General features: G+C 45.3%; 1 protein-coding gene across 1 annotated transcript; it reads right to left on the bottom strand.

Moving 5' to 3' along the window:
- Positions 1-9,270: 9,270 nt before the first annotated feature.
- Positions 9,271-26,152, bottom strand: hic2 (hypermethylated in cancer 2). The gene is made up of 2 exons (XM_030359049.1): positions 26,030-26,152; positions 9,271-17,161 (listed from the first exon to the last, which is right to left on the bottom strand). Exon 2 carries the CDS (start codon positions 17,099-17,101, stop codon positions 15,308-15,310), a length of 1,794 nt encoding a protein of 597 aa, XP_030214909.1. The 5' UTR covers positions 17,102-17,161; positions 26,030-26,152; the 3' UTR covers positions 9,271-15,307.
- Between the last annotated feature and the right edge of the window lie 33 nt (positions 26,153-26,185).

The following is a 26,185-nucleotide window of genomic DNA, read 5'->3' as shown; positions in this document are numbered from 1 at the left end:
TTGCCATGGCAACACTAATGACTGTTACCCTCTCCGTCTGCGTGTGGATCTTTCTTTCAGATAATTGCGATGTTGCAGCCCTGGTTGGCGGTGCAAATGTATCTGTGTAACCCTCGATCATGTGTTAATTAGCTCGGTCCGAGCCTTCTCTCAATCCTCTTTATCTCTTTCTTTCTTTATCCCTTTTTTTTTCTTCTTCTCTTTTTTTCTTTACTTGTTGAGTGAAACGAATAGTCAATTAATCAATTAGTCCATCAGCATGATTAACTGATGACATCCCTTTGGACTCAGGTAACATTTGTTTGTTATTTGCAATTCTTTACGAGATTGTCTGAAACAATCTGAATGATATATCAATTATTCCAAAAGATATTTATAAAACTATCGACCAAGAAAACGATCGTTAGTTGAAGCCCTACCACAGATATTTACGGCATCATCAAAAACTGTGATCCTTGTGTCCCCTACATTTGGAAAACGGCCGCAAAAAAACCTTTGTCCTCCAAGCCTGCCAACACGTCCTGTATGCACAGAGGGGGTGCTAACAGGCAACACCCCCTGCAGTCAGCCACCAGCCACGGGCCCGCCGCCTCACTCACAGATAGGTATCACCTCACTCACACCGCATGTCCCTAATGTACATTTCAGTGTAATTGAAGATTTATCTCACTCGTTTCCTTTTTTTTGGCACAACCCATCCCAGCAGCTTCATGATGGGGAGGAGATGACAGCGGAGGCCTGGTGGGTGGAGGGGCGGAGAAGCCGTAGGCTGATTACTGATTACCGTTCTACTGCTGCGTATGCTCAGGCGACCCGGCTCAAGGTGGGCTGGGTCACTATGACGATTGGGGGGGGGGGGCTGGGGGTTTAGGGTGGTAGAGTAGAGGAAAGAGAATTGGAGAGAGAACCAGAGGAACAGGAGGAGGAGGAGGAGGAGGAGGAGGAGGAAGAGGGAGGGGGACCACTGAGACCACACCTGCGAACGAATTGCTGAGCTGGGCCTTGTAAAGCTTCCCCCCCCCCCCCCCCCCCAGACACACACACACACACACACACACACACACACACACACACACACACACACACACACACACACACACACACACACACACACACACACACACACACACACACACACACACACACACAAAAACAGACAGACACACGCACACCTCTATTTGCCATTATTATTTGCCTCCAGGATGACTGGTGGGGGGGATGGGTAACAACCAGCAAGCAGGAAATGATTATGCACTAGCTTCAACACACTGGAGAAAGGCAAGGGGAAACACAGTGAAATACACTGAAGTCCATGTAGAAGGTTGTTGAGACTGGGAATAAAGCAGTCATGAACGAGATGCACTGGAAAATATGCCTTGCAGAGAAAAAAGCGTTGATTATTATGTGTAGGTGCATATATTTTTGTGCTTTTCTGAGAATGTGTTGGTTTATGAATGCGTGCAAATAGGTGTGTGTGTTCGTTCCGCCGGGTTTAGTCTGATGATTTTACAGTCTGACTGTGTTATTGATAAGGTGTTACTAATCATTACTGAAGTTAGAACCGCAATTTATTACTGCAACCATCTAGTCTATATATAATTTATTTTTTTCATGTGCATATGCAAGATCATGCTCACAGATATGCGCCGATTGTCACGTTAAAGCAGGAATCCCTTTGAAGCCCAGTCATACAGTGGGGCAGCTAAAAAGGAAATGTCGTCAGGGGTTTTGAGTGGAAGTGGAAACTCCCCATCACCACCCTGACCCTGCTGCAGCGTGTGGTCCCATGACGGACCCTCCTTATGAACGGCTCCTAACAGCAAATCAATAATCATTAATGTTGCGGCTTTGTAATGACAATTACAATCATGGCAGTTTGGGAGCATAACGTAGAGTCCCACAAAGCATGGGGATGTATGTTTCCCTTCCAATTGATCAAGAGGAGAGGTTTGTGTGACTAATGGTCTTCTGTAGACCCATTCACCGCGTTCTTCTTTACTGCTGTGTGGTTTATATTAAAACAAGCAGAATAGGCAAAAAGCTCCAAGAAACCTGCTTCATGGGTTTTCTGAACTACAAATATATATATACATATAGTTATTTTGTTAAAGGTCAAAACACACATCATGTATATTGTACACAAGTGGTACCACAGACCAGGCACACTGGAATTAGCAGAGACCTGCTACAACTTGCTCAGCCACATTCCCCTAGAAACCATGGCAACCAAGCAGGGTATATCAAAAGTGAGCGGTGTGTTAACTTGCCTTTAAGGGTCTCCAGTGCCCACCAGTGACACACTATGAATACATTTGCCCGCACTATAGCCACTCCACATCTTTCAGATGTTGAATAGGGTCAAGCCTGCATGGCAACAATCTCCCCTTTCTTTGTAGCTTGCTGGGATCCCTCTAAGGAACCAGGAAGGCATAAAACTCAGTCATTGGCACACACACACACACACAGACACACACACACACACAGATACACACACACACACATACACACACTCAAACACGCTCTCACACACGTGCTCATACACACACTCACACAGACAGAACTACAGAAAACCACTTGCAAACACACACACACACACACACACACACACACACACACACACACACACACACACACACACACACACACACACACACGAACACACACACACACAGGCCCTCACACACAGATGTGCTGGCTGCCCAGCACAGCAGACACGGCCGGCAGGGCCAACTGAAGAATGTGGTGGTCTGGAGGGAATGATAGGGTGAGTGCAGCACTAAGTACTGACCTGTCTCTTAAGTGAAGACACGTATGCGCATGCACTTGCACACACTCCTACACGTTCACCTCTCTTTTCCTCTCGCTCTCTTTCACAGGCGGTCACACCCGTATCATATAGTAGGTGCAAATGTCCATATGCACATGGACAACCACATCATAAAGAGGCTATTAAGCGGGTGGTGTTCGAAGGGGTTAAATGTAGCGTTAAAATAGCGGTAGGGCAAGGCACTGGGACACTTTGGTACGGGGCAGGAGACCCGGTTTGCCGTGGATTCCAACACGGAGGGGCTTGAGTCTGAGGACAGCTGAGGGTCAGTTTACATATCTCCCTTCTCCCCCCTACGACTCGTCAATTATTCAACATCCCTTCCTGGTACACACCAATAAACACAAGACACGGCTGAGGAGAGGAGACCTGGCTGGGTGGGTGGTGTAGGGGGGTGGGGGCTCAGAGAAACCTGGGAGTTAAGAAAAAGCTGATGTGTGTCCAATGCCTCAAAGACACAATAGCGGTATAGGCTACCGTCAGTGGAGGCTCCATTATCCTCTGGAGGCATCCTATACGGAAGTATCTGATTGCACGGACACACTGCAGAGAGCACCCACACACACACCCACACACACACACACAGAAACACACACACACTATACGCATGTTGGATCATTACATTCATGCAGCCACAGAGCACATACACAAACACACGTACACACACACACACACACACACATGTACGCACACACACACACACACACACACACATACACAATATCCAGAAGTAGTCTCAGGGCAATATGGGTGATATTGCTGTGTAAGCACTGACAGGGTAGTAGCGTCTTCAGCACTGGGTCAGGCCCAGCTGCAGGGTCATCAGGCTTAATTCCTCCCACTAATTAACCCAGGAGGCCTGCCGGTATCGGCCATCTCCCTGCATTAGAGGACTCATTTGGTTCAGCTGGAGAGATGGCCATGGGCGGTGAGGCAGTGTGAAAACAAACCGGATTCTGACTCAGGAGCCGACCCAGCCCCTCTCCCATAATGGCCCCCGATGGCCCCGAGGCTGGGTGGAGATCTGTGCCACTAGGGAGCTTCCCTGCTGCCCTTTCACCCACTGCCTCCCCTCCCCCCACACCCCACCCCATACCGTCCCTTTTCTTTTTCACAGGGAGACAGAGAAAATGAGAGAGAGAGAGAGAGAGAGAGAGAGAGAGAGAGAGAGAGAGAGAGAGAGAGAGAGAGAGAGAGAGAGAGAGGGGAGAGAGAGAGAGAGAGAGAGAGAGAGAGAGAGAGAGAGAGAGAGAGAGAGAGAGAGAGAGAGAGAGAGAGAGAGAGAGAGAGAGAGAGAGAGAGAGAGAGAGAGAGAGAGAGAGAGAGAGAGAGAATGAGAGAGAGAGAGAGAGAGAGAGAGAGAGAGAGAGAGAGAGAGAGAGAGAGAGAGAGAGAGAGAAAAGGCAGATCAAATTCTGTTCAATTACAGCAGGAGTTGAGGCGTGAAGCAGAGTGGTTTAAGAAAGAAAAAGCTGCGTTTACCCGTCTAATACGAACGGGCGATGAGCGGGAGGGGGACAGGAGAGGAGGACGGCAGCAGGAAAAGCGTGTTAGGGGTGGGATGTGTAAGGATAGTGGACAAATGATGAATGGAGAAAAGAAATTCTCAAAATGGATGGTATTCAAATCCATTACAGATCAAGACAGTTATTCCTACATACTGAAACAACGGTTTTCTTAAAGAACATATTTTCAATTGTTATAATGCCATTCTACCATAGAATCGATGATAATATAAAAATGATACAATAAATCAATTTCTGTATATATTTATTACATTTATATATCTTGATTTTTGGTGTTGCAACATTGCTGAATAGCCTGTTTCAATTACAAATGGACAACGATTCCTGAAATGCAAAACAAAATATGTTGCGCCATATATTCAGAGAGCGACCATTACGCATGAAATGAGCCATTAGTTAATTGCTTCACGACAAATTATGTTCTCGGTTTTGCTATTTACAAGTAATGGCCGGTTGCTACTTTGCGGTCTGTCATACAAGAATATATATGAGCAGATCTGAGACTAGTCTTTCAGGGAATTAGCGTGTGTGATGTGATTAACAATCCGAGTCAGCCAGTGAATGATAAATAAGAAGCAAGCACTAATTTAGCCTCCACCAAAAGGGAATTATAATAATCAGAAAATAATCACAGACACACACATACACAGACAAAAACCACGCACGCATACACACACACACACACACACAGGCATGCCGAGATAAACAAATTAGTGTGAAGGGGGAGGGGATTAAGAGAGCAAATGAGTTTACTCATACACCATGACAGTGATTACTCTTCTAGACTTAATACCTTTCCCTCTCGACAAGCTACCCCCGGTGACGACGTTAATTTGTCATTATGAAGGACAATGTGAGGGCAGGGGGGGGGGGGGGGGGGGGGGGGGGGCACTATGTTGGTGGTGGTGGACAGGGTTGTTGCCAATATTGTGTTTATGAAAGAGCCAACACACATAGGAGTTGTTGGTGTACAAGTAGGGAGTTGGGAGGGAGCAGTGGGCGATTCTGAGACGTCTTTCGATGGCTTCGAGGGTAGTTGTCCCCACTCCAGGGCCATACAAACATAGGACGAAACCGCAGGATTTTTGGGAAAACACCTCAAGAACCTCATAGCCGGCATAATATTTACACTGTTAGGAAGAAGTTGGATTTCACCCGTAAGAAAAACCCACGGGATCGTCGAGAGTCCATCCTCAGATGCAGATTGAATCGTGAACGAAAGACGAAGGGAACGAAATAAACGGTGGAAAAACTAAGCGCGAACAGCACCACACAAAAGAGCTCTGCCAGACTTTAACTCCCATTAAACTTTGAAATGGAGTAATGATCAAAAATGGGCATAATCATCCAAATGGAGGTCTCGGACAATAATTGTCTTAAACACAATAATCTAAAGTGTCCATCACGGAAGAGGAGAAAGGATCTGCGCGGCTGCAGGGAGTCACAGCTTACAGTACCGCTCTGCAAATGAGCTGACATTAGCATGCTCTGAAAGGAGCCGAGCCAGGGTTGAAGGGAGCAGGTGAAAATCACACTTTGAATCATTTCCCCCTCCTGGTCCCGGCCATTGTCCCCGTCCTCACACATGGCAGGGGCAGAGAGAAAGGATCCTATTATCCCAGACCAAGCCTGTTCTCTCCGTTTATCGTTTAAAGAGGTGCAAGGAGAGAGAGAGAGAGAGAGAGAGAGAGAGAGAGAGAGAGAGAGAGAGAGAGAGAGAGAGAGAGAGTTAGCTGGTTTCGGGGGGGGGATATTCTGATGGTAAGCAGGGCCTCCATGGCAGCACAGGGTCTATGTGCCAGCTGAATGGGCCGTTGGTCGCTGAAGCAGCGGCAGTGCCCACCACCTGGTGAGTCCATTCTCCTCCGGCCCGCTTTCTCTCCCCGCTCTCCCTTTCACCAGCGAGAGTCCGGTTGACTCAGCAGAACAGGCTCAATTCAGGGCCCGGGCCTCATGATGAAATACAGTGAAAAGAAAGAAGGGTTAGGGTGAGAAGGGTGAGGGGGTGGGGAACGGGGTCTAGATTCATTTCTTGAAGAGGGAGAAGCAGGAGTAAAAGGGAGAGAAATGTGTGCCAGGACAGATACACAGGTAGTGTACAGTGCAGTGAAAGGGGGGGGGGCGGGGGGGGTCTGTCAAAGCGCGTCCTGGGGTGCAGCTGGCGATGGGATTCAGTGGGGATTTCAATGCGGCATTGAGAAAGTTTGTCAAATTGATCCTGAACCGTCCTCGCCCCGGCCCACCCACATTTAAACAAGAACCTCACGTGGACGAGAGGGAGAACGAATGCCGTTGCACAGTTTGAAGCCCGGTGCTTTCGGTTCACATGGATCTTTTCTATGTGAACAAGGACCGTACTTTGGTTTATTGGTTCTAGTTGCTGTTTTGACCCTATGTTCCTCGCCTGCCTCGCACACACAGAATCAATTCATCCTTCGTACAGAAAAATCCAATCCACACAAAAACCACCTGAATTGTAGATCAAGCCTTAACTTAAGATCAACCCCCTATAACCCCGTACATACTGATGCGTTATTGAAGGAGCGAGCAAACTCGTGTAGAACACCACCGATCCACACCTGTCAGGCGGCCAACTCTGAATAATTAAATACATACCGGAGGGAAACAATGGTGTTGCAGCAGCACATGCACACGTTCACACAAACAGCCACGCACGAAAGAAAATCAATGAGATCTTCCACAAATGGAGATTTATACGTGGCCTGCAGCACTTCCCCAAGACTCCTGCCTCCTCCGGCGGGACAGAATCCAGCACACTGTCCCCAGAGGGCCCAGAGGGTCATGCGGCACTAGATTCATAAAGGAGTCCACACCCGACACAGTACAAAGAACCCCAGTTTGAGTAGGAGAAGTAAGCGTTGGAACTAGGGGGGGCAGTTGCGTCGGGCCGGGCATTGTGTGGAGTAGGGTGTGTGAGAGTGTGTGAGAGTGTGTGAGAGTGTGTGTACGTGTGTGTTGTTTACTGGGATCTCTTCCTCATCGGCAAGAAGGAGATCCAACCGTTGCATAGATTCACCCTGGAGCCCCGAGCATTCATTCACAGCACTGTCAATAATGGATATGCGGCACAACATTGAAGATATACATGCATGCACACCTGATCAGAATCCATAAATTCTACTTCATTATCTATACTCCTGTGGGGGGAGGAGGAGGGGGGAAGGAGGGGGAAGGTGGAGGGGTTATTGAAACCATCTGGTGGGCGGCGACTGGTTTATCAGGCTGGCCGAACTATCAGTTGTCTTGCTCCGTCTTAAGGCTATCGTTGACTATTGTCAAATAGCTAACTGCTGTACCCGACGTCAGCAAATAAGGATATTGACATGACCTCAACTCAAGCCTTCAACATACAAGACACACAAAAATACATTCTGGATACCGTATTTAATTCAGCACATACGTCATATAAAGCTTCTACCTGAACTACCTGAAAACATTGTAAACATTTAAAACCAAAGAGTAATCTCCAACTGTAGACCCCGGTCCATCTGCCTAACGTCAGTTACACTTTCCTCCCCACCCCCAAAGGCTCAACAGTCGTCTGGCCCTGGAGATAAAAGATGGCAGTGCGTACCAATTAAACCAAGACATTGTCCGTGTCCTGCCCTACAGCGGGCAGACCAGGCGCTCCTCAGACACATTCCTGGATCCCGGACGAGCAGAGGCAAGCCGGGGCCCAGCTGGGCAGACCCTGGTAAATTCCACTCATTCTCCAAGACCCTCACTTGGGTAAAAACAACAAAAAAAAACTTGGGGAAAAAAACGGGTGACATGAGAGCCCTCTGAAAAGAATGGCTTGGAGCTTCTTTGAGTTTTATTAACTTAACGGAAATGGCTGGATCAATATAAAGCTTGCTCTTTTTATGGCAGTTTCTCCATAGTGCCGAAGCTGAATGAATGGCCCCTAGGGCACAGGGGGGGGGGGAGAGGGGGTCCTGCTATGGGCAGCGCCTATGTTTCACCCACCACTCCCCTACCTCTCACCCACCCCCATCACACCATTGTGCTTGCTTGGCGCTGGTGTTGGGAGGGGCCAATGTGGGGGAGGGCAGGGGTAGAGGCTATCGGCACCGCAGTCATTGTTTCTCGGCGACCCCATTCAGGGTCATTTAGCATGTGACACCTCCAGGGGCACAGCGCATTACTAACGGCACACCGGAGCCATAAAAGTGCCAGCGCCCTCTTATCTGACCTGAACCTAGATGAGAAATAACAAACAGGCCGAGAAAGCTAGCAGGCCGGGGGGCAAGAGGGAGATATGAATTAGAAAACAGTGCGGTGTGCCTGCCTTCACGGAGAATAGCACATTGTGTGAAGTGAAGACGGACCCACATGATTCAAAGGTTGAAAGACCGAGCCCATTGTACCCCCTGCCCCCCCCCCACCCCCGCAACCCCAACCAGCCGGGCTCCGGGAACGTAATCTATGCAAGTATGTGTTTACTGTAACCAATAGACTACCTGGTAGCCTAAAGCTATGACCACACCTCGCCTTGGGCATCTAAAAGAAGCATGCGAGGAAGAAATGGGGTGGGGTGGGGATGGGGTGATGAGGGAGGGGCTTTGCTAAGCCTGGTGCAAGCCAGTTCCTGTGTGCTTACGTTAGCCTTTTCGCTCAGCGAAAGAGGCTGCATCTGCTGTAGCTCTATATGAACCAACAAAAGTTTACCCTCAGTCCTTTATCTTCTACAACCTATGTATATAAAAAATATTTTAATTGAATAATTAACAGAATCTATGATATTCATCTGGACTATAATTAAGTTTCACATAAAATATACATTTCACAATAAAATAAACTTTGTCTCCTTCCAAATAATGTAGATTAGTATAGTAAACAGCAAATACTCCATGATCGCGACCAAAGTGGGGGAAAAACAAGCAAACGACAACAGTATTGGTTTTTCAATCAAGCTTTTAATGAAAAGATCATAAAATAACAGTTTATTTTCTTCCTCACCGCTGTACATTAAGACTGCAAGGTTGTGAGTTCTGAGGTCAGCTGTATTACACTTTGACACGTTTGAGTTGTAGTGAGTTCTAGTGAGCGCCTGGACGATGCACACCGACGACTCTGACCTGAATACAAGTTCTCTGAGGAGCAGGGATACGAGAGAGAGAGGGAGACAGAGAGTGAGAGAGAGGGAGAGAGATGGGTGCCTGGGTGTCGCCACATGGCCACAAGGGGCGATGACAGAATCACACACCTTGAATACCGGTAAGATCAATAGCAGAAAAGCATATTTAAAAAATGTTGCTTAACCTATGTCGCGCTGATGGAATGCAAACGTGGCATGCACAAGATCCCGTGTGAGGCAAGTATCCATGCGTATTTGCATGAATACAGGCAAAAGGTGTATCTTGGTGTGGGTGCTCCTTTGCATGTGAAGTGTATTTGCAAAAAGGAAGGAGAGGAGGAGGGGGGCTTGTTGGCTCTCAATTATTCATAGGCCAAGAACCTATATGTCCGTTCCAGAGCCTCTCAGCCCGTGGATCCTGATCCATTATTGAGTGACTGCTCATGAAGAAAGTGGAACAGGGAGGAAGCTTGATGCCAACTCTATGGAAAGCCCCTTCATCAACTTTTCAAGTACTAGTTTAGCAGCTATTCGTATCTTCGCTCTTACAAAAAAGGCGACTACTCCAAAAATCACTGAACCTATTTATTTTGAATGACTCCTCAACACACACACACACACACACTGTCCAAGAGAAAATAAAATATTTTGGTTACAGCCGGACGGTAAAAATAAAATTAAAAGCTCATAAATGCTGCCGGGCGTAATGGCAAGGTTATGGTATTGCTGAGAACACTGAGGGTTCAGAGGTCATTTGGTGCTTTGGGTGCAGTTCAATTCTGCACAAGATCGTTAGAGGTACTGTTAGTTTCTTTACAACGCATGTAAGCAGGATGGGGAGGAGAGACTTTGGGTGAGGCATAGGATAAGTGACAGTAAAGCATGGGCCTTTTTTGTGTCCAGAGTTTTGGGCATACAGCCAATCATACTTGAGGGCATTTCTTTGCCGTCCACAAGTAGTATCTGGATAGACCAGCCCGTCAACCCTAGCAAAAAGCCCGGAGCACAGAGCCGTTTGCCGCGGGAAGGGTACAGAAAGCATAGGAGATAAGTTACTTGTGTAACTTCCAGAGCTTGAGACAGTCTCCTTTGTGTATATTGATTTTTGTTTTGTTTTAAAGCTTTGGTAACACTGCACAAGGATATGTCGTTTCGGACAGAGGGTGATGGTCAGGGAGGGGGAGAGAGAATGGTTTATGTGAAGTGGCGGGAGCGCATCCGGGATTACTCTGAGGCTTTTCAAAACATACAAAGTGCACTTAGTAAAGCTATCTCAACCCCATGTTTTTAAATACCCCCCTCGACGTAATAACTAAAAGGTGACACTCAAAAAGGAACAGCACGAGAAACTAGTGGTAACTGGTATGCTAATAAAAACATCCCCGAAAGAGAACAAATAGAAGGATGAGACCGACGTCATAAAAGAGATCGCCGTCCAAGGAAGAAGGTGAGGTGATGTATTTGACTTCTGTCACGTGTGAGATCCTAATTGGCAAAAATGTGGCAACACCCAGGTTGAGCATATTTGAGAACATAGAGTAGGCTCCGTTTCTTATGCACAGACAGGTTACCATGTCCCGCCGGCGCACACAAACACACACACACACACACACACACAGGAAATTAACATCCCTACCATTCTTTCATATAAAACGGAGAAGCATGGTATTAAATGACGTACGCCATTTTCTTTGAATATATGTGACAAAACCAAAAAACAATTTCATCTTCCAATCCCTCCCCCTACCACGAAAAATAAACAGATTGTGGTAAATGGCTGTATGCGTGTCTCATTTTTTGATTCTCAGCTTGAAATCTTCAAAAACAGAAATAAAATAAAATAAAATAATAAGGGGGGGGTCCCGTGTCCGCCTCAGTCTCCACACTGAGATCATTATTTACAGAGGGGAGGGCGGGACCAAAAATAAATACATTCATCACTGACAACAATAGACATTTGATAAAAAAAAAAAAACACTGTCAATAAGTGTTTGCACCAACTTTGAATGAGGCCCGGCCAACCAGATGCTTGAGCTGCTGCTACACAGAAAACACAGGCAGCTTGAAAATAACTAAAGAAAAAAATAAGGATTTCAAAACATCATAAAAGTCAGAGAAAAAGACACAAACATTCACAGTTAAGACTAGCGGAAATAATGTCTACATGCAATGTAAGAGCACAACGCTACCAACTCCGGCTGGGCTGGGACAACAGGTCCGGCCCTCCAGGATCGCCCACAGCTTTAAGACTCCCAGGAGGAGGAGAAGGGGGGGGGGGAAATCGGGCTCACTCTATTTGGGTAAACACGGAGAGAGCCATCTATCCAGAGAAACTGACTAACAATGCCTTTTGATTAATACGTCAAGGACACACTGCCAACCCACCCCCCGCTCGGAGTCGCTGCTGGCCCATCTGACGACAGGCCAGAGGGCAGGAGCACTGGGGCGCAGGGTCACCTTAAAGGCAGCTGGCAGAGGGGGCTCCCTCGCAAACTACACACCCCTCCCCCTAATTGAATATGCAGCAGTTTGCTGCAGATTTTTGCACTATGCTTCGGTTTTGGCAGCAACCTCTCTTTTGGGGGGGGGGGGGGGGGTGGGTGGGGGGGAATGCATGTTTTCCTTTGTTTTTGTTTTTTCCTTTATCACACACAGAAAACCACCTCTCTGCCAGGCCGAACCTCCACTGAGGTCTGTAAAAGTTTATGTAAACAATGAGGTAAATACATATGCATCTTTTTATAGCCACACTCGGATCAATAATCATTCAAATGTGCTTTGGTTTAAAAAATAGTTTGTGGATTTGGGTATGAGCTTTTTCTTCTGTAGTTCTTTGTACAACCTCGCAACCATTTCAGAACATAATGTGTCATCAACAAAAATGTAGACTTGTGTTAAGCTGCCTTGCCTTTGTTAAGGCTCCTTGTGTTTGATGAAAAAAGTTTCCAACCCCTTTTTTTGTCTTAAATATGAAACTAGCGTTTTGTTTTTCCCATGATTAAAATACAGAGAAATCCATACAATACTATGTCTTAAAAATGTAGCTGAGAGTCCTACATTCACAGATGCGGAACAATCCCTGAAGTATTTGAGCAGTAGTAGTAGAATGGTCACAGTTTGAAGTTCTTAGTTTTTCTTCTTTATGCCGAACAAGTAAAGCATTCGACTGCAGCTGCAACGCTCCTTTCTTGCAGCAATGGCTAGTGATCGTGTTTTCAAAGAAATAAAAACTCCATTGGCATTACAGACATTACACTGTTCTGCCAGAGTGCTGCCAAATACATAACCTTTGCAGGCAATGCATTGTGGACACGATAATTTTGAAGCCAGTAAAAGCTCACAAGCAAAATATTACATTTTGAAACCAGGTATGGTAGAGGGTTGGGAGTGTGAAAACAAAAAAAAAAATAACGATAAGATGTTCCATGCAAATCACTAAGCAGTAACTGCTTTACAGCAAGACATCAACATAAGAAAGTAACATTATTTTGGAGAGTACAGGATGCAGGTACCTTGCAACGGTTAGTGGTGCTTGTTTAGCTGTAGCTGCATCCCTAGCATATAAAACATGTCACAGACCATAACATGAGGACAAAGAAGACATAGAAATAAAAAAAACCTTTAAAACCAACATAATAGAGGAATGCCTATACCAAAAATGTGTAGAGAATGTTCATGATCCATATTGTAACTAAGAGTTTAGATACACTGGACAGATTCGGGGGAGCAGAATCCCCATGAAATAGTGAACTATGGATACAAATAATGCAACCATTTTGTTTGATATTGGCTGGTTAGTCAGTAAAATAGATTCTGCAGTAAACCAACGAGATGTCAAGCTGTCCAGTGCGTCTGGCCCTCTTCTTCATTACAAGTTTTCACAAGTCTTGCTCAAAAAAACCAAAGAGCAAACTTGAACTTCACATTGAAATTTTGATTATATTGTCCATCTTTTTTTCTTTTTAATTTTTTGGTCTGAACAGAAAACATACATGTCAATAAGTCCTTGTTTAAGTCAGGGAATATAATGTGATAAGGACTCTAGATACAAAGGAAAGACAAAACATGCTCAAAGACCATGTCTTCAACTTTACAGTTTCCTCACATTGTAAAGTTTACATTAATTACCGGCCCACCAATCAGCACAAGCTTTCCTTGCAAAACACTCTCATTGGTCAAAATTCCATCAAGGGAGGATTTCCTTGTCTGGACTTAAAATATAATTCATAATTTGTTTTTTTCTTTACAGCAAAACAAAAATAAACAAAACAAATAATCAAAAGTGAAATAATTTAGTATGTTATATATCTTAAGTACATCTTTCTTAATAACTTTGGTTATGAACTTGTCTAGCTCCGTTTGTTAATCAGCTCTCCTCAACATTCGTAAGATCTTTGGAACACTGTGCGTCTAAACTAACTAACACCATTTTGCCCCATTTAGGAAACTACAGTACATTTTGAAGTGGGGTACATTGAGCAGGGAACCCCAAAAAGCTATCTGTATGTCTGGACAAGTAGAATCCACAGCTAGAAAAACAACATTTAAATGTGTAAAACCTACAAGCATCAAAAACCTGTGATGAGAGATGGGCAGGTTAAAGCATTCGGTGAAAAGTAACCGTAATCTACATTTTTTACAATTAATTACATCAGAACTTTAAACTAATCAACATTGAGTTTGTAAGAATAATCAAGAGGTAGCGAGGTCACAAGCCTATTAGAAATAGAGCTTTTTTTCTGAGGGAAAGGAGGAAAGCTATACAGACAATCAAATTAATCATAATCGTACCCACTGAACACCTTGTTCAGTCTAACCACACCCGGTCAACCCCACCCCACAATGAAACTAAGTCCCACCCCCAACCAACCTGAAACCCTCTAACCACAAAAAGAAACACCCCAGGACCTTCCAGTTTAAAACATTAATTGAAACACTACAAATTCTTTAAAGTCAAACAGTACCTCAAATCGGTTTTCAAAGTTAGTCCTGGAAAGTGTCGCTGGCAAAAAAAAAAAAAAAAAAACTAAATCTGATACCCCTCTTTACAGAGCTGTACAGAGGACATTTATTGTCTGTATTCAAATCTGATTCACTGTTACCCCACAACAGGAACAGCTTCTTTAGGACTTAAAGCAGGGAGATGATCCCAAACGTGGTCAGCACTCCTCTTCCATACAGATCGCCATTGACAAAAAGCAAAGACATAGTGCCATCGTGGTTGTAACTATAGTTAGTTTTAAAATTATTGCCTGTAATGTTTGCATGGGTTTTTGGTCAAGATAAACTCTAGGACTAGAGACGGGGGTTTCATTTGGAAATTCATTCAGTGAGGGATCAATCTTAACTTGATGTTAAGACTCACAAGTTGGGCAACGATGGGGCGCTTGCTAAAGTGTATGAGGCAAGAGGGGGGGGGGGGGGGGGTCAACATCGGTACCAACATTCACATTTGTCAGACTTAACAACACAGAGAAGATGCCTTCACACTCCAGTGTGGCCCGGTGAATTTAGAGAGGGAGGGTGGTTGTACATCACCCCTCCATATCTCCTGAGAGGTAAAAGGACGTTACTCGAGGTGTAGTTGATGAAATCATGATTCGAACATAATAATAATAATAATAATAAAATAGATCCCATTATCCCCGAGAACGTCCTCTGGCCAGCAGCTACATAATTCACTTAGCCAGAGGTCGGAGCTCCAACTGGAATCAATACTTAGAAATGGGTGCGAATGCATGTCAATGTGTTTGTGTGTGCGTTTCTTGTCTTGACATGACGGAAAAACCAGTCAAATAGAGTAAGGTACTTTCACTATCTTTTTTTCCCCCAAGAGTTCTTTGGCTTGACGCAATTTTAAGCGGGCGAGGTGTGCATTCTCAGATGGCTGATGAGGTTGCGCTGCTGGGTGAACTTCCCCCCACACAACTGGCATTCGTAGGGCTTTTCCCCGGAGTGGACGCGCATGTGCTCCGTCAGACGGTATTGGCGAGTGAAGCGCATGCCGCACTCCTCGCACGCAAACGGCTTGAGCCCCAAGTGGCTGCGCATATGGCGTGTCATGGTTCCCCTCTGGGTGAACATTTTTCCGCAGATGTTGCACGGGAAGGGCCTGGTCAGCCAGTGGCTCTTTTCGTGTTGCCTCAGCGTCGCCGGGTCTTTGTAGCTCTTTCCGCAGATGGTGCACCTGAAGGGGCGAGTCTCAGTGCCGCCAAAGTTGGAGGGACCCACCGGGGCGGAGAGGTCCTCGGCCTCGTCCTCGTCTTCCTCTTTAACAAACGTCGTCCCACCTTCCTCTTTGACAAACAGCCCGTCCTCTGTGTGAGTTTCGACGTGAGCGTTGAGCTGCTCTGAGCTTGGGAATCCCTTGCCGCACGGGATGCACACGTACAGGTTGTCTCCGAACGCCGGTTCAAACCCTTCCTGGCGGTATACGTAGTTGGCGCCGTGTTTGCCCTTGCCGCCACCGCCACCTCCTCCAGCGGTGCCTCCCGCGTTCTCACCTTCGCTTTGCCCGCTATCGTCTGTGTGGTCTTGCCCATTCTCGCCTCCATCTTCTTCCTCTTTGCACTGGAAGGACTGGTCAGAGGCGAAGCTGCTGCCACTGCCCGCTCCAGCACCACTGTTAGAGGAACGGCCCTCCTTCGGACCCACAATCACCCCATTAACCAGGGGCCTCTCATAGTCTTCGGACTTGAGCCCGGACGCATCTTTTTTCGGCCATTCCTTCTTGCGAGACGCCTGCCGGGACTTTTTATGGGGTGTTGGGCCGTCTGCCTGGGATTGAGTTTGTTCAAAACCAGTTTGTTCAGGGGCTTTGGGGTTAGGAGTGAGCTCCATGGGCTCTTGGCCACAGGCATCCAAGCCTGGTAGGGTTGTCGAGGAGTCATCTAGCGAGGCACTGTTGGTTGTGGATACTGAGGCAGATTGAGGGGACTCTTGGGAGTTGCTGTGTGGGCTAAGGGCATCAGTGGTTGTACCCGCAGAGGGAGGGCTCTTTTTGGACAAGTCCAGGCCGTGGTCCGGCTCCCCAGCACTGGCTCCACTGCTGAGGTTGCCATTACTGCTGCCATTGCCCCCGTTACCGTTCTTTCCCGAGCTGCCAACAAACATCTCGTCATCTGAGAGCTTTTCCCGAAGGCCTTCGTCTGGCTGTGGTTGATCAGCATCGGAAGGGGTTGGGGGATAGTGGTTAGAAGGGGTTGAAGAAGAAAGGCGCTGGTTGTTGAGGCGTGAGCGGCTGTTTGGGCCTGGAGTGGAGGGTTTACCCAGCAACGGTTTTCCGCCATTGCGCTTGAGCTTCTTTCTGCAAAGCGCTGCGAGGTCATTAAGCTGGAGGTAGCTTGCTGCAGTTAAGAGGGCACTGAAGTTCTGCTCGTTGCTCTGCTCCGAGGACGAAAGGAGCTTCCCAGTGTAGATGAAGTCCAGAACCTGTCTGAACACAGAGGGGTTAACCATCTCCGTGTCCAGATTAATGAGGTTGTCGTGGAGCACCAGGGATTTGAAGTAGATACTGCTGGCCGCCAGGATGTTCTTGTGGGCGCGGAAGAGCGCGTTCTCCACCACAATAATAACATCGCACAAGAAGCCTTTGGCTCTCTGCTGGTTGAGTTGCAGCAGCAATTGTTTGGCATGATTTGGCAGTTCCATTTCCACCTTCCTTCTGTCTCTCCCTCTCTTGCTCTCTTCCTACACGAACACCACCTAAAGCTGAAAGAGAAAAATAAATACAAAAGACTATTAAGTATTTGGAAAATAAAATAAAGCAATGTAGTGAAAGAAAAGATACATGTTGATATTGGGTAACAGGAGAATTGTTTTGATTTTAAAATCTGATCCAACATTCTGTGCGAAAAACAATTAACAATGTAGGCTGAAGCAAGAAAGGGAAATACTTTCAGTGAATAATACAGAACCGTTCTTCTCTCTCCTCCTCTTCTCTCTGCAAAACAACCACAATAATGTATCGGGTTCTGAACTGTAGACAGGGCCACGGATTTAGCACAAAAGCCACAAGGGTGGATACAAAGGGGTAAAATAGCAACTTCTCAAGGCAGTCCCACCCACCTCCATCTCAACAGCGTATCTCTAGTTTCAGAGGGGTGCCCTATTTGCAGGCTCAGCCCAAGATAGCCTCCATTAGGTCATGGTAATGTCAGCCCTGCCCTATTGTCTGGGGGGGGGGGGGGTGGAGGGGGGAGAGTCAGTGGCACTGCAAGGCTGGGGGGAGGGATTAGATGTCACCTGAGCAGGTAAAACTACACAGGAGCTGAGGCCGAGGGAAGATGAGAGGGTGTGGCCCCCCGAGATAGCGACCGCAGCACCATCTGATCTTACAGGAGCCCTCATTTACAGAATTAGGCCACATAGTTCTAGTCCAGTTACGCAGCACAAATGAAGTGTTAACCTCTGTCTTTGCAGAGAAATAAACAAACTTCTTAAGAAGTAACCAAAAGGTTGGGAAAAAGCATTACATTGATTACCCGTTTTTAAAAGAGATTAGATACAGAGGGCCATGCCCTCACTTGCTGCAACATGCTTTCATATCCTGGCAACCCGTTTACTGTGCCAACCTAGCGATTGGCTGATAGCAATCTTGCCTAACATGTTTCAGAAAGACAAGCGCACTAAACCAAGTAAAAAGTGGTGTCCTAGTTGCATTTTAAGAACACATATGGCCCATCTTGGTTTAACAAAAAAACATTCAGGTTTTTCGGACGACAAACATTAGCGTTTCAAACATAAGTCATCTTTTCTATGCATTTGGACTGCAAGCGGGAGCAAGATCACGTATATCGTGAATTTACGTATGAAATGACACACACACACACACACACACACACACACACACACACACACACGCACACACACACACACACTTTTGCAAAAGGTTCCAAGGATGCTGGACATGGCTCTTTGTTAATCTAGAGGGCCGCTATACACTTTGGTCAATGCTTTATCTTTAATCTTCAAATTACCACAGTTGCTGCATACATAGAAAACCTGACGTCTCAACAGCTATCAGTCATTGATCCGAGTCAACAATTCCAAATTAGGTTTGAGTGATACAATGCTATTGATACAGTGATATCTAAATAGTCTAGTAATATAAAAGTAGGCAACAGTCAAGGCGGTTGACTGATACAAATCAACTGCAGTGACCAATACCATCAGGCCAGGCCTGGGCTTGCCTCCTCTGCTCTGACACATCTACCCATGGCCTTCCCCTCCCCCTCTCTCCTCTGCTTCCCTCTTTTCACCTTCATTCTCCCTCCTTCACCAGCCTCTTAAGGTTCATGCAGACAAATCCCAGGAATGGCTCAAACTGAAGCCTGCATCTCGCAGCGAATCACAAAGAGCTTTTCTTTAAAAAAAGAAAACACACACACATCCCAAAACAGCAGTTAAAACGCAGGATGTGCTAAAGGTTGGCCAACTCTCAGCTTGAGGGCAGTGGGTGAGAATGGCCTCTACTATGATGCCAGCCAGGAAGCAGTATATCAGTCAACACACACACACACACACACACACACACACACACACACACACACACACACACACACACACACACACACACACACACACACACACACACACACACACACACACACACACACACACACACAGGGGGGAAGGTGGGTGTTTCAAGTGTTTTTCTACAGGCTAACGTAAAAAGGGGGCTGGGCTCGGAATAGAGGCCTGCTCAAAAGCCTACTCCCTCCTCCCTACCCAACCTCTTTCTCTCATTCCTCCCCCCCCACCCCTTCTCTCCCTACACCCACACTCACCCGCTGGCCCCTCCTGTGTTGTGCGTTGCCGGCTGGATTCCAGGGAGCTGCTAATGGATTATGGCTGATCTATATGCAGCTAGGGTGGGACACGTGTAGACCCACCACCAACCTCTACCATTGTGATTGGCCAGGGAGAAGAACTACTGCCAAGGACAGAAAGAATGTGCACTACAGCCGTTACACCTGAGGCCAGATAGGGCAACCTCTCGCCAGATAGAGACATTTAGGATACCTATGGCCAACACTAAGCCCGTGACAAATGAAGCTTGCCGTGTTGATCATTCATAGTTTGAGGTGTTGTGATTTCAGAGTGGGCGATATGGGCAAAAAACATATTTGTCATTGTGACTACGATATATTTGCAGCTTTCATAAAAAAAAAGAAGTGGACTGGGAATTTTAACTTCCACAGGACGCAGAGCCTCTCTCCTCCTGACAGTCAAGGGCATCTGTGTGTCACCACATTCATCTGGCCATTTTGCCTATTGTCGTTGTTTGGCATTCACCGAAACCCAGGAACGCATGGGTGTTTGGATGTGGGGAAGACGCAACTGGAGGCCAGGGAAGCCTTAAGAAATGGTTAATAATGTGAACAAGGCTACCCTGGTGTCTCCTTCGTCTGTTCAATCATTATGGTACCGCAAAATGTATGTTGTTACATGCGGTCAGAACTTTAGAATCCGATCACAGATCATGTCGGAGGTCCTGAAGAAAGACGTTTGTGGCACACGATAACAGAAGACTTGGTCAGGTAAATGTCCTTTTACGTCAGGCATGTAACGAATAAACTTGCAAGAAAATAATTATACAAACAAAATAGTGTAAACTATCCATCAGTTACGACGCAAATATGGAGAGATTTCCTATAGGAATGCTGGTGATAAAGCCATCCAACCCTGAGCCTCATATAGCCTAGTGAAGACAAGCTTATGTTATTTAACCATTTACGTTTATGTCCTATGCATTAAGAGGATTAAATTATAATGGAGTTTTACTTACAATCCAAGTGTAAAATTGTGTTGCGAATGGTAGTTTGGGGATGAGGTGGATTATGTTAAGTGGCTGTGCATTTGGTGGGTTCTTTAATACATCAAAGTTGTTGACACATTTGTTTGAGGTTGTAACCTTGTTCGATAATTAAAAGAAAGCCATCAAACTTTCGGAGAAAACTGGTTTCCAAAACTAAACTGTTGCGATAAGACTGCAAACCTTTATAGTATCAAAAGCTACAGATACTACAGTGAGACTAAGCATTGGCTTGTAGTGCAGACTTCTATTGAGATTCATTTAAAATAAACATCACAGTGATAATTATAGGTTATATGAACGCAGTTTACCACTATGGATACAATATGAGCACTCAAGGCTCTGACCAAGGTGAATTAGCGTCTAAGACACTCCTCTTCCGTATCGAATGGGGGACATCGGAAAGGGCTAGTTTTGATATTTCAGAAAGAAATATGTTCAGTAGTCAGTGATAGACAAATCATTATTTGATCCCGTTTGAATTGTGCCATGAATTACACATATGTTTGAAAAATAGAAGATCACTTTGCAAGTCAAGAGAGTCAGTTTGACGTAAAACTGTTTATGCAAGACAATAAAAAATATGTCACGTAAAGTGACGTAACTTTCTGTCGACACCAGCTACCGTCATCTGCTGAAGCTAATGTTAACACCATGCCGGTCAGTCTTCAGGATGTAGTCACACGAGTACTACTGACGAGTTTGGCTTGTTCTTTTGCTTTCTGGCGGATAAAAAGGACCAGGAGTCACTGGACAACACACATCAGGTGAGATACAGTGTTGGTTAAGCATATTATGTGGGAAGAGAGACGTTTCACAAAAAACTAAATAGATATGAGGGGGAAAATTTCTTTGTCATATAGTTTATGGGCATGCAACTATAATTTCGACATTGGTAGTCAAATTATGTTATCTGATAACATGCACCTAACAAGATAAAAACCATCACATTGAAAAAAAAAAAAAAAACTTCAAGGAAATGATCATCAATCAAACTGCAGTCCAAATCCAGTGTTTACAACAGCAGCGCGCTTCCTCTGGAGCTCTTCTACCAAGAGGAGGTAGAGAATTTAAAGAGGCTCCTTGTCTAGGGAACCGTCTCCCCTACAAATCCCCAGCAGACGATATATAGCCAGACCTCTACTTGTATCTGGGATCACAGGGTTTCGGTGTCAAGTTCTTATTCCTCTACACTGCCCGTTCCTCTGCATTGTTTGTTATGAGAAGCACTGAAAAAACAAAAATAAAAATATTGGACCAGGCCCCTTGCAAATCAAGCAGGAAACATGTCTGGATAGGGACTAGGGCACTGCCCAAATGACACCCAAAAGTCTGAGGTGATCAGATATCTGAGAATCGCCCTCGCAACTGGTGAAGGAACAGAAAATAATCAAAAAATTGTGACCCTTCTGCCTCCCTATAGAGCCAGAGAGGAAGTTATTGTCGGATGGCAAGAGGGGAGAAACACGGCGGGTCAGGAGAGCCATGGTGAATTATTGACACCGGAATGACTGGACATTCTGCCGACCAAATAAGGCCCTGCATACCAACCCAGGTGGCTCTAAGCCTGGACCGGGGACCAGTGGAGATTTGTCCCAAAGTGCATGGACAGGATCACCTTACCTTGCTCACAATGTTAACCTTTTGGAAAACAGACCCTGGCTTCATACTGGGGTGGGGGAGTGGGGGTGGCAACGACTTTTGAAAGACATATTGACCTACTAACGAATCTACATACATTCTACTTTGCCAGTGGTGCTGCATTTGGCCTTTAAAGATTAAACACACTTACAGAAGGAGGTATGGCTATGACGAGACATAGGCCCAGCAATGATGTTGATCTTTCGTTCAATGATGGCAAGCCTGACATGAGCCAACATTGCCCCAAGCACTGCCTTAATGCAAGGCTACCTTGAATAAAAAAACAGGGTACTCAGCTAGGCAAAGTGTTCTGCCTCTTACTTCATTAACTCATCCTATTAATAAGGATATGAGAATGGCAAACAATGGCATGGTGTTGCACGCATCTCACTAAACCATGAGTAGGTGAAGGTGACTGCAGGAGATGAGCGCAAGGAGGGAACTGACAGACCAGAGGTGAGGCAAAGTCCAGTGGCGCAATAATCATTGGAAAAATTAAATAAACACACCCTTCTGCTATATAGTGGGAAACTCTAGGGAAGACTAGAGAAAAAAAAATTGACACATTTCTATTATTCATGACTTTTGACTGTTTAGGAGTATGTAGTCAGCTGCTGCAATGCAAAAGTCACATTTTATGGGTGGAAAAAAAATAGGAGAAAAAAATATGAATGCATGTCATATTCAAAAGCAGACAGGAACATAGAGCCAGTCCCTCATATTCGCATCGTGTAGGAGCAGAGACACACAAGCACACGGAATGGGGGAAGGGTTAGGGGGATGGTACACGGCCAGTTTGAAATACAAACACCTAGAGACCAGCTCGGAGCTCATTTCAACCTAGCTTACGGCTCTAGGTTGACAATGATGTTCCGTTTTACATAAGGTTGCTGCAATGTTTAGAAATCCTATTCCTTTCTCTTTTAATTAGGAGGACAATGCATGTCATTAACCACAGCTACAGTATTACCATGGTTACTGTAAAGCCAGAATGTAAAAATATGGTTTCAACATAAACTTGCTGGAAAAATGTCTGTGTTTAAAGCTTTCTTTACGTAATAACTTATTGAGTAATTTCTTGAATTTCCCATGAGTTATTCCTGTGAAAAGACATGTCACTTAAGAAATAACCGACCACACTTCAAGGCTGCCTTGAAGAAGATATCCTTGTGTGAGGTTATACTCAGTTGTACAGTATTGCTGAATATAAATGCTAGTGAACAGGTTTGGTGACCCCCATATAGCAAGGTTGAGGGGTAACTAAGTTTTACAGTGGCCCCTGCCCCGACTGGGTTGGGGCCCATTCCTATTAGGGCCCATACTCAATTGGGCAGGGCAGCCATGTTAAAACGCAAACAGTAGCCAGCCCAGGGTGCAGCGGAATGAAAAGAACCCGGCCCATTTCTTCACGGGAGGGGGTCTTTTGTGGCGCTGAACCTCAGATGTTCCAGCGCTGTGCAGCTAGCCTGGGAGAGGTCTCACACACACACACCCACACACTTCAATAACAAGCTGCATAACTACTACTGCAAATAAAGCAAGGCATTTACATTAATAAACTGACTGACAAAGAAACAACTTTACAAGTGCACATCTGATGTTTACAAAAATAAACATTCAAAATATATAGATTCTACCTTAACCGAAGCTGCGATGGAAAAACATTGAGTAGTGGAGCAGCTTGCTGACCAGTGCAATACAGTGCAATGCCTAATGTTCCGAGTTAAGGACAGAGGGGATGTTGGGTTTAGATTCTAGATACAGCCTTCACTTTTACAGACCTGCTAGCCGCCCCTCCCCGCACCCCAACACACACACACCTGCCCTCCACCTTTAAACACAGCACACCCTCCTGGCTATCGTCGCTGCATTCCTAGAACCTCTCCTCCTCAGAGAACAACAGCAACACTGCCCGAGGTGCTTAGGCCCTTGAAAAAGCCCAATTGCCAAGGAACAAACTGGGCAGGACAGACGGGCTGTGTGGATACCACAGGGTAGCAAAATCCATAAGTCCCGGTCCAACATGTCAGCAGAACATATAGACTAAGTACCCTTCTTACTGCAAGCACTGCCCCCACCCTCGACTGTAAGCCTCGATCACAATGTATACAAGGGGTACTGAATGAGCCTGTGCATGCGTGTGTGTTACAGAGAATAGAAGGGGAAAAGGGTAGAGGCAAGAAAAACCTGGGACCCACACACAATTTTTGAAAGGCACACATCAACTGTGCAGTGTGCCCTCAATCATTTTGAAAGTAAGCACTATGTACTTCCTGTAGGCTACTCCACCATCACCCATTCCAACCTACATGGACACATGAGATCTGCTACATTTTGTCATTACTGGACTGCAGTGACTGCAAGCAGTTGAACCAGGTGGGTTGCAGCTTCATGTGACCGTGTCACCTACACAAATCCCAAAGTAATAGTAAAAGACGTATACACCTACTACTTAACGTAGGCTAAAATAAGTTACAAGTTTCTCATTTGAGGCAATTTATTTTAAGGATTCTGGCTCTATCTAAACATTACTGGAATTAAAGAATATTGAACACTCTAATTCCATAAAGTTATCTAGACCTACAAATAATCTAACTCAGAACTGGGTGAGGTCTATTCAAATGACACATTGATTATGCACTTCTTTAAGGAGCCATTTTCTAAGAAGTTGTGTGTGGTTAGCCAACTTAAATACACACCCATCAGGCTTTGGGGACTAAACATCAAGGATCCCCCAATATTTCTGACTCAATGCTGTTGATACTACAGTGCTCAAAATAGTACTATACAGTATGACTTATTTGTACTGTATACTGTTGACTGTAGCCCTTAACTATCCTCTGTGAAATCACAAACATGCATGAACATATGTCAGTTTTAACCATTAAATGTAGCTTTGATTGTCCGGTTCTGGATAAATTACACACCAAACCCTGTGCAATAAGTACAAAGAACACAGTAGCCTTCAGGCTGCTTAAACGTATCCTAGATAACCTATACAGTCAAATGAAAGCAAATTTGGCCTACTGGCCTTCTTGTCACTCATTATTTCCGCTCCCCTTTGGTACTTAAAACAGAATCACGTCAAAAACCAGCTGCATTCACACATCAGCCTATCTTGCAATGTTAGAAGTATACCTACATTAACACCAACGTTTATGTCAAACCTACTTTCGAATAAAATGAGGTAGGCCCACGCACTTGTCGTTTGATAGTAGCCTACCACATTACAAAAACAAACACGTAATTTTTTTTGCAAAACAATCTGAACTCATCTAACACCCAGCACAGGTATAGCCGCATGTAGCCTACCATTCACCAATATAAAAGAAACATTCTTGGATCACAGGAAGGAGTCTCAATTAGGATTGGAGAAATGTAGAAGGGACACATTTCTCAATTAGTCCTGGCTAAAGACTAAGTATGGAGATAGCCTACATAAAAACATGATGTTGGGTTTCGATTATAGCATCTATTAATCACTCACCGATAGAACGGAACCGTCAATTGTTACGTTGATTATTATCAGTAGTCTGATTGTTACTTTAGTAGATCAATTAAATGCAATGCAGCACGATAAACTGTGATAGTTATGCTGTAGAATTACATCGATCATCAATTTATGTTAATCGTATCTAGCTTTAAGCAAAGGCGTTTGTATCTTAAAAAAGTAAAAACTGTTATTTAGGGAAAATATGTCATTTTATCGGCAACGCCAGGAGGTGAAGGTTTTTTCCTTTCGCTTGCGCTCTGCTACCCTGTAGTTTACAAATGCAATCATTGGCAAATACGCGTCGTACCGTTCTTTAACTTGATGTATCACAAAAACATAAACAAATCACCCCTGTTCGTGGCAATGTAAATGCTTTTCAAACGAATTATCACGAGAGACACATGCAGAAAAGGTTTTTTTTCCGCAGCTTTGCCAGGCAGGCTGGTAGAGCCAGGAGAGGCACCAGAAAACAAGCACTGGAGACCCTTTTTCTTGGCACACGATGAAAAAGACAACGAAGTAGCGCAAATTATTGGGATCTTCGGTGACAAAGAAATCGACTCCAACGAAATATATTACAAACAATGAATAATGCGATGCAAAACGATTTTAATATAGGCCTACATACCTTAATACATCGGTAGGATCTTTCTCAATTTACCATCCTCTTGCTCATCTCACAGCCTTCGGGACGCCATGTTGCAAGCTTATGACGTTAGGCTTCCTCACCCCTGACCCAAATTTGAATAGAAGCCAACCCGGAGTTGAGCAGGGAAAACATCGC

Source organism: Gadus morhua, chromosome 6 (genome assembly GCF_902167405.1).
Source record: "Gadus morhua chromosome 6, gadMor3.0, whole genome shotgun sequence".
NCBI lineage: Eukaryota > Metazoa > Chordata > Actinopteri > Gadiformes > Gadidae > Gadus > Gadus morhua.
The sequence above is the reverse complement of the archived record's forward strand: the minus strand, read 5'-3'. Positions and strand labels throughout refer to the sequence as shown.